Source organism: Chenopodium quinoa, unplaced genomic scaffold, assembly GCF_001683475.1.
Source record: "Chenopodium quinoa cultivar QQ74 unplaced genomic scaffold, ASM168347v1, whole genome shotgun sequence".
NCBI classification, from domain to species: Eukaryota; Viridiplantae; Streptophyta; class Magnoliopsida; order Caryophyllales; family Amaranthaceae; genus Chenopodium; species Chenopodium quinoa.
The window spans coordinates 4,298,503-4,308,898 of NW_018742329.1; the positions used below are offsets into that span (position 1 = coordinate 4,298,503).

A 10,396-nucleotide genomic window follows, 5' to 3' on the forward strand; every position below is an offset into this window, starting at 1 on the left:
CCCTTTCCCTTCCCTTTCTTTCCTTCCATTTTTTGTTATCCAAACATAGCCTAAAGATCTAGGCTTTGGAAGTAGGTGAGGAAGGTGGTTAAGGTAGGTTTCCATTTATATTTATTTTAGTATCAAAATGAATTTATTAATAAAGTTTCAAGAATAAAATTAGTATCAAAGTATTTGGTGTGGTATCAAATTTATGAATATTGTAAGTTGTATGGACATCAATCATCTAAATCTTAGGAAGGGTTTAATTTGTCCGTTTGAGGTCAAACGTATAGGGTCCTTTTCATCGCTTACCAAGTAACATTGTAATCTGTTCTTAAATGCTCTAAATATTTTTCCAATTAGTTTGTTTCTTAAAGTTCTTTATACATTCATTTTACTCTTTTTTTTGGCATATCCTATTACATACCTTAATCCTTTTCAACCACAGTATATTACATTTATATATCTACCCACATATTTCATTCTTATTTTAATCACTTTTCACGCAAATAGCAATGGAGGTAGTAGTTGTTTACTTGTTTTGAGGGAGAGAATATTGTGGAAGAGATGTATGAGCTAGAGGACGAAGAAAGTTAACTCTTTTGAGGCATTCATAGGGTGAACTAGTAGGCATTTTCGTTCCTTTGGCCTTTTCACAAATACTTGAAAATTTTATAAAGTTCATTAAGCAGTTAATTAGTTAATTGTTTTGAGGGGGAGTATTATTCTATTAAGTATTGTAATGATACTATATATGCTTGTAATAGTAATTTTGACGTTTACAATGATACTTCAAAGTATTATATCATTCTTCTCAAGATTCAAGAATACTATCAGTGACCCATTATAACTTACATCAGAATACTCAGCAGCATGTTGAACAGATTTTTCCCTATAACAGTATAACCTAAGGCATGGTAAATTCACACCTCTGCGTCTGCACACCAAAACTTCAAGCACTTCTCAGATATTAATCAATATCACCTTCAATAAATATTCTACAAATTACATCAGATTACATATGTAGCAGCATCCTTTTCATTCCACAAAAAGTAATATGGAACCCTATAATTTTCCACTATTCAGTAAAGTTAAGGTAAAAGCATTGGCGGTTTCCAATGAGAAAATGGTATAAAATCTCTATTTACAATGGTTCTGTTGTGCAGCCAGAATGTTTCGGCTGACTGGTGAAATTGTCTGACCTTTCGTTGAAGTTCCCAAAGAATACCATTAATAGCAGAGCATGGCTGTGATTCTGGAACATAAGCCCATAAACATCTCACCTGTCTACCACGGGAGATCATATTCTCAATCTCCTTATCTGCATCAGTATGATTCCAAGGTTCAAAGGATGTTGCAGTAAAGGAAACCTCAAGTGGAAGATTAAGCAGATTAACAAATTCTAACCTGGAATTGATTCCAAATATTCCAGGAGTTGAGGGCCTATTTGAGTTGATGGCCACTTAATTGATATTTGGGTGTAGTCCACGACATTCTGGAAAGGTAACTCTACTTGATCAGACAGCACCACCGGCACACACTCCTGTTCAACAGAATCATTCAAGATTGTTTCCAATAGTGTGGGAACATAAAAAGAGGAGGGAGAGAGGGCAGAGAGAAACCACAAAAAAAGACTCGTAGAAGCGAAGGGTCCATGAGGATTCTCCACGGGGAGCTAGGCAGAATTTTGCATTGCGGAGATGTTCAAAGTACTCTTTCCTTCCTAGTTTGTTAGGGCCACTCAGCTTCAACTCTGGAGATTCCAACTGTACATATAATCAATTTACATAAATTTGTAGCTATAATATATCCGAACCCTATGCAAATAAGAAATATTCAAGTAAAAATTGAACAACGAAGTTCCATCATCAATAATGCACTAAAGCGAATTAACTGTCAGGCAAATACAGATGACACTTGATAATGTCACTCCTATGGTCAATGAATAATAAGTGACTAGTGCATATAGGAAGGGTATCTTTGATCATAGAAAACTTGCTGAACCACATGTAGGGAACAGAAAAATGCTTGAACATTTAAATAGCTACCATAGGACTGACTTGTATCTTTCGCCTTAAGAAATCCACCATTTCCAATTGAATGATGCAAATACATCAAATGCTAGTGTAGATAAAAATAAAATGTTATAAATCAGCCAAGCAGAAAGCTTTGGATCTAAATCTACATTCATACATCACCGCTCTCAAATCCCAACTGAAAGTAATAAACACAAACCTAGAAAAGAAGTTCACAAGAGCTTTTTTCACAGATAGGAAGTTAAAGCAATACCAAGTAATATTGAAACTTTTAAAGCAATTTCAAGTAATCTTAAAAATAGAAAAAAAGGCAGATCATGCAATGTCCATCTTTCAATAGCTAAGGGACTTTTATATCAATAATAGTATGCTTCTGCACAGATCATTCAAATCATGTAGCAGTAACTTCTACTTAATAGACAGGCAAGCCAACAGCTTCTTCAAGATACACGTAATCTGATGATACTACATCCCAATACACAATTGTTGAAACAATAGGAGTTTCATGCATCCCAATACACATCTTTAACCATTAATAAATAAATTCAATTAGCTGTAAGTTAAATAATTTTAAGATAATGATTTTTTGAAAGTATACATTAGTACATATAGTTTAACACAAAAATAACAAGACTTTACATGACTTGTTATGTCAAAGTTACATGTATGGTCAAAGGGTAGTGACTAGTGAGTGAGTAGTATGGAAACTCAATTGTTGCAATAATCAAAGAGCATGGGAAGTATAAGATTTCACCAAGGTTATCTAGAAGAATAAAGTACCAGGTGCAAACAAACAGCATACATCACAAGAAATAAACACAAACTGCCGAACAGACATACCTTATCAGGGAATTTCTTTGCGAGCTCAATTAATTGAAGACGACCAATCTTCCCTTGTGCCCTACCTAAAAAGTTCGCCAAGAACTTTCGCTTTGACAGTGGCAAAGGCTGGACTATAGAAGCTCCATTTGTCATCCCATCATCAATATTCCCAGGGATGATTATATCCTTCCATGTGTTAAAGGCACTTGTATCTCGTTTATCAGTACGATCACCCTAAGTAGCCATTATGAAATATAAAAAATGTTTACATAACATGGTGCAGTTGCAAATCGAGAGCCTAAGTTACTTAGACAAGGGTATGAGTGTCGGATGCTAGTACAATAGTACATATCTGCATGTGTGGCATGTATATTTGGACACGGATGCGGGAACACAGCATAAGTGGTAGAAGGTTATTTCACATGAGCTTTAATGTACAAATACATACTTTCCCCGTTTCATATTAGTTGACACGTTTAGACTTTTGACTCTACTCACAATCTCTATTTTGACCAGGTTTTGTGATTTACAAATTATAAAAATATAGTCATGTGGGATGTTAGATTCCTCTCAATGTCTATTTTCTAAATATCAAAATTTTCAGTTTTTATTTATTGATAATTAGAGATATTGATATATATTACGTGATAAATGAAACAAGTCAACTAATGACGAACGGAAGAAGTATACACATATTTTAGGCATTGACTGGTAATTCATGTTAAAATGTTTCTTGAAGCCTGTTTGTGAGCACAAATCATAAATATTCAGATATTCTTCATCTCCTTCCTTATGTTTAAACATTTTCTTATACAATTATGTAGTTTACGATAGTTGAAGTGTTTTGGTGTGCATTCAAGTGTCGGTAAGGATTCTATACCCATGTTGGAGTGTCAAGTGTCCAACACGGCAAAACGGGTACAGAACACAAAATGAAGAATCAAAATAACTTGCAAAAGTTCTATAAAGTTCAAAAAGCAGCTTCATGGCTCTAGACTTCATTATGGGTTGCTTTCAGTTTCTGATCTGAGTTAACTCTTTTGTTTGCAGCACCTACCTAGCACCATTTTGCTTGATTTGCAACTGTTTTTTGGGTAGCACTATGTTTTGTGAAGTATAAAGCGGAAAGAATCTTAGATACAGATAGGTTGCTTAATGGAGCTTGTTGAGTATGTTCCTTGCATGGGAATGCATAATTTCGCTTGATTATCTCCTATTGCAAGCTTCAAGCATTCATCTTTGTTCAACTAGCATAAGTTTAATTTTATGCCTATTTTACTCAGAATTTGGTTTTGGTTAGACCTAGGGGTGTTAAAGAGCCGAGCCTGCTCGTGAACTGTTCGATGCTCGGCTCGGTCAAAGCTCGGTTAAAGCTCGGCTCGATATCTTAACAAGCCAAGCCTAAGCCACCCATGGCTCGGCTCGAAAGCTCGTGAACAAGCTCGAATATTTTTTTATACATAAATAATTTTTTATAAGTTTAGCTAAATTAAATTATGGAGTATTAATTACTTCGTAAAAACTACATTATGGGGTCAATTGTCTTATTTGGACTTTTCCTAAATTGGGCCCAATTCCCTTATTGAGTTACCGGTGAATGCATACACCACTTAGAACAAAACACCAACTCTAAAACCCTAGCCTCTTTCCACCTTTGCATCTCCCATCTGAAATTCTGAATCCCCCCTTTCTGCTACAACGAACGAGACTTCGGTCGAAGATAACGGTGGTAGAATGCTCTGAATCGCCAAAAACCGACCACCACTTCTATTCTTCTAGGTAATTACAGGTTTTTCGATCTAATTTTTTTCATTTTTTGTTTTGCAATGATTAAATTTTGATATAATTACAAGATCTGCAATCCACCTAACATGCATATTTTGATAGAATTAATATGATTGTGGGTGTATGCAGGCTGGAAAAGGGAATATTTGATGAAAACAAGCATATGTGATACCAGACTCAACAACTTATGAACGAGCCCCGAGCCGAGCTCATGTTTCAGGGTTTCGAGCCGAGCCTAAGCTCACCGAAGTCGAGCTCGAGCCGAGCCTAGAGAAGCTCGGTCTCGGCTCGTTAACACCCCTAGACTTAGACCACTGAAAGGATTGTTCCAACGTGAGTAGATGAAGGGTCGCTTAGGATTTTTTTACATGAAAGTTCTTTGTTCTTATATTCACCCACAAAATAGGCTGCGTACCAGCTCTTCTCTTTAGGATTAAAATTTGTTTTGGTCTAGATTTTTCGACACTTCTTTAGATAATATGAGACCCTAGCACAAAAGCTACATTAGAACTATTGTTATTTAAGTTTGATTTAGGTTAGGAGTCATATTTTTCCAGGATATTAGGAATGTATGCATATCAACAACAATAAATGTCATATCAGGAAATCAAATCAAACAATTCCTTTACAAGTTTGCATTGTGTGGTTGTCGGTTTTAATTATCTATCACAGAGTTCTAGTAGATTGGGGTGCAATTGGAAAACCACAGGTATGACTTATGGGATTCCACTTTCAAAAAAAACCAAACAAACATTATAATGATTCTAACTCCATCCTAGTCCATTCCAAAGTTCAACCAAACACACCCGTTATTCAATAGACTAACCATCCACTAGTTTAGGTTATTAGGCTAGTGATTTGCTTTGATAAGAGGGTGCGATACAGTTACAAGCATGATTTTTCCAGCAAGGACACATTGTTTAAAATAACAACCATTAATGCATTGGAAGGTAAATGAATCACAAACTAGTAATGTATCTAGCTTCGGCATTCTTACTCGATGTCTCCAAATTAATAGTGTGTTTGGATTGAAGGAAATATAGGAAAAGGAAGGGAAGGGAAAAGGAGAGATGGGGTATCCTTCATTTGGATAACAAATGATGAAGGAAGGAAATTGGAGGGAAGAGAAATAAAGAGATTAAATTGTAAGAAATTGATCCCTCAATTGAGTGATTTGGAAGGAAAACTCACCATTCTTTCTTCTCCCTTTCTCTCCCCTCCCCCCCCCCCCCTTCCTTCCCCTTTCTTTATCCAAACATACCGTAAAGGATCTTTATGTTTTTCTAGCTGAGATACTTCTTGATTTTGAAAACTGGGGTCATCATGGATTTTGGTTCCCTTGCACTTTGATATGGATGCATGAGTGGTTTGGTTATAATATATACTTTGGGATTTAAGATGCATCTGACTTTAGGTTTAAAACTTAAGACAATTCATATACAAACAATAACAAACAGTTCAACATCAAACTTAACATTAAGATCATTCTTCTGATGATGACTCTAGAAAGTAGGTTCCTGCCTAAGGTAGGGTGGGCAAAAGGACAGAGGCAAATTTTAAATAAAAGATTCACACTTTATTTTTTCACCGTTATAAGTGTTTTAAGAAAAGCTGAGCATGTGCAGGTTGTACACATCTCACAAAATGAACAGAAAACAAGTCTTCTACAGATCTTTAAGAAAAACCAGCCTTTGATTTACTAAGGGCCTATTCACTTCAGCTTAATTTCAGTTCAGCTCCAATCAGTTCAGTTCCTAATTTCCTTCTCTCATAAAATATTCATTTCAGCTCTATTCTGTTCTGTTCAGTTCCGTTCAGTTCCAATCAATTCAGCTCAGTAAATGTGAACATGCTTTAATTAGTTTGAAACCTCTAATTTACAACATAAGTTTCAAATCAAAATTATGAGATTTCAATTTCAGGACAAACTTATGAAGATACCTCAGGAGTAAGAATGATTGATCGATTCAAAAATGTAGCCCACGACTTGAACAAATGAGCACCGGCACCACTACACACGGGAAAGGTATAATTAAAACAAATAATGTAAAACTAGCATTCGGGGACACATTCTACTAGCACAACACACAAAGAACATATATTCAGCAACAAATAATTCATGAACATTACAACATGACAAGATGCAACACAAATATGAATAACTTCGTGAACATTGCACGTCATCTAGTAACTTCATGAACATTGTACGTCATCTAGTAACACCATATACAGACATGATATCATTCCTATACTAAAACAATAATCTTAGACACCTTGTTTGGATGCAGGTCCAGGTTAAGCAATGTCATTAGCTTAATCAAACGGCAACGTAGATAGACGAACTCACATACCAAGTCAACCAACAAAGCAACAAATGCCATTATAACACACTACTATCTCTAGATATTATTACACTCATAGAGAAGGGTCTAGCTTATTCATGGATACAACAAATTACAAGTCTACAAAGCCAAAGAGAAGCAGACATGAAATTTAACACAAGTGAAAATCAAGGTCATTATCGCAGACATTTTTTACCATGTACCTACCAGGCTACTTTGTAGCATTTTTCTAGAAAATGTTTCTAACTGGACTCCAAAAGGAACAACATAAGCCCGAGGTAATTAAAAAAAAGAGAGAGAGCTAGGTCTTAGGAGAGAGAGTGCAGAGAGGCTGGATAAAAGTGCTCATGACATTGAAGCATTAGTGTAATGCAAGTCAAGTCAATTAAAGAAAATCAGAATATCAAATTATAACTGGGTTCTACTGTATATATGATAATGTTTCTAACATTGACTAAACACACTTGAGTACGCATGAAAATGCATATAAAATTAAATAGCTAAGTAAAATCATCTTTCATTCTTCATTACAAAACAACCTTTCAATACATAAATTCCTTTACATAACAGCATACCTTGGGAAGACAAATATGTGGTTACGGCCACCAGAGAGCCTGAAGTATGGCATCTCACTTAGTACCTAAAAGAAAATTGCAAACTTCAATGAAAACACAATCAGGAATAATTTTCAAAAAGAAGAAGAAAACTATACTGACATACAGATTAGAAAATGAAAGCGCCACTGTGAAGAGTGCAGGAAAAAGGTTCTTACCTTGACATATGTACTGTTAATCTCCTTGTCCTTTAGACCTCCCATCATCCGAACACATTTTGCATAAGCTGGAACAAAAAAAAGATCTGCCTCCTCTTTATTCATGGTCCGGAACTTAGACTTCATAAACAACTTATGTATTTTGACCTACATTTAGAAGGCAAAAATAATGACAAGCAGAATCACATAATGGAAAATAACAAACCAAATTTATAACTTTTTAGCTAGAACAGGTTTGGACATTGGCCAATATATGGAACATATACGAGGCAGCAAGACAACAGTGTTTGTCTAGAGAGAGACGATGGAAGCGTCCTTAACATCAGACCTTTGCACTTTGAACTTTAAAATGTATAACCTTTGATTAATAACCCTTGCTAACCTTTAACAAGCTATTTTAGTCTGACTCTTCATCCAACATCTGGTACAAGTGTCTTACCATCGATACTCAAACAGAATGCAATATTCTAGTACTCAAAATTTCATCTAAATTACATGAACATCCTTGTGAAAAAAAATCAAAATCCTTAATTGAATCCTTGAAACTACAAATATATTCGATACATCTTTAACATTATCAGGTAATCAGGAACCCATCATTAATTATTGCAAGCCTTACATAACTTAAATCAAACAGACTTTTCTCCTAATCTTTGCATTGGTGACAATACATAACACCGTCTATAGTTTCCAGTGATACATAGTTTCTGACATATAATAATCACCATTGTTCAAGGTAAAAAAAGGAGCATTCCTAGGTTTTTTTGGTTTATGCCAGTTCAAAGAGTAATAGAACTACACATTTTCCAACCTCACATTCTAAATTAATCACAACCTTTTACTCAACGTCCTGTTTGAATGAAGGAAATAAATTACCCAATATGGCAATAAACTATGCAAAATTCTACAAGGAAAACACTTTCAACATATTTTTCTACATTGATTAAATTTTAACTTAGTTCCACAGTCCCCACACTTCTCCAAAAACTAATACAACTCAAATGATCTTCATCGCAACACAATTCCCATTTGGTAAGTGGTAGTAAATAGTGGTAATGAGCATACATTAGCATCAATATTCATTCCATTCACAATATAATTTGACCAATAATAATTTTTTTTCTTTGCAAACTTTCATTACCACTTGGGGTGTAGTATTGGGTGGCAATGAACATTTCTGAAGCATAACACACATTTCGTAATGCAATTGCATTAGTACAATATCACATTTCTTGTCAAATTACACTTAAACTCATTCTCATTACTCTATTTAAACCCAATCACAAAACCAACAATTACCCACCATTTTCATCAGCAAAAATTCTAATAATCAATTACAATAATAACATTTTGCAACAACATAAATTGAACAATAACATTTAATAATAACTAATTCAAAAAAAAAAAAAAAAAACAAAAAAAACAAAAAAAGATAAAAGAAAAAATGGAATTTAAACTCAATCACAAAACCAAACATTACCCACTATGTTTAAACACCAAAAATTCAAACCATCAATTCCACTAATGCATTTGCAACAACATAAATTGAACAATAACATTTAATAATAATTATTTCAAAAAAAGAGTATAATAACCTGAGTGCCCCATTGGCCTTTAACACACGCATCAGGAGAAATATTACCATCACGACCGTACATCAAAAGCTTCAACCCATGAATCTCATTCTCATCATAGACATAGATCTTGAGATTAAGGTGGGACCCATAACCTGGTTCAGGCCAAGAGAATGGACGGTTAGGATTGAAGCTGATGGAAGTGGGTTTGGTGGGGTGCGAAGCAGGGGATTGGAGCTCAGGGTTGAAGGATTGATCGAAGAGACGAGTGAGGAAGAAGGTGGTTGCAACAAGGGCTAAGGCACCAATCTGGTGAGTGCGAGTACAGGGTGTTGGTTGATGAAATGGCCTTGATTTGCTGCTTGTTAAGCTTCCCATCTCATTGAAATCTTGGTTTGGGGTTTGAGTGTGAAAGTTGGTTACCCCAAGTGAGAGAGTGCTTCATAAGATCATGCCGAAGTGGTACATCATTCCAATCCTAAGTAGAGACTGGAGCTATGAAAGTTAAAACGGATATGAGTATGACCCGATTCGAGAACCCGACACGAACTGCTACTTGGTGCGACCTGATTTTGCGATTTGTACACGAGTAACGGATGAGATTTTAGGCCCTGTTTTATTTACCTTATTTCCACTTATTTCAGGGTTGATAAGTTCGGATAAGTATTAATAAGTTTAGATAAGATAAGTTTAGGAAAAATAAGTTCAGATAAGTTGTGATAAGGGTTAATCAGGAATGCCAAGTTTAATTTATAACTAAAATAAGTTCTTTTTTTTTTGAAAAAAGTCCTTAAGGACACTAAATTTCATTAATATAAGTCATACGACATCTACAATTGACAATGAACGATAATGAAACGAACTTAACAAAATCAAACAAGAATTAATTGGGGAAGGGCTAAGAATTTAAATACATAAATATAACAATTCGGCATATTCTCGATTCGTTGTCTCGTACAACTTTTTGAGTGGATCCGTCGTCGCTTCGCAATTTTGTGAGAAAGTAAATTCTTGTACTGATTCCGTAACCCGAATCCGAGCCACAATCAATAGTAGCCCTGCACAACCGGAGACCAAATTAAG

General features: G+C 35.1%; 1 protein-coding gene across 1 annotated transcript; it reads right to left on the reverse strand.

Annotated features, from left to right (window-relative positions):
* Positions 1-1,073: 1,073 nt before the first annotated feature.
* LOC110690594 (probable beta-1,4-xylosyltransferase IRX10) lies at positions 1,074-9,691 on the reverse strand. Its single transcript, XM_021867456.1, has 8 exons — positions 9,335-9,691; positions 7,740-7,886; positions 7,543-7,607; positions 6,567-6,636; positions 2,859-3,074; positions 1,605-1,748; positions 1,390-1,525; positions 1,074-1,303 (listed from the first exon to the last, which is right to left on the reverse strand). The coding sequence occupies exons 1-8, from the start codon at positions 9,689-9,691 to the stop codon at positions 1,074-1,076; spliced, it is 1,365 nt and encodes a 454-aa protein (XP_021723148.1).
* Between the last annotated feature and the right edge of the window lie 705 nt (positions 9,692-10,396).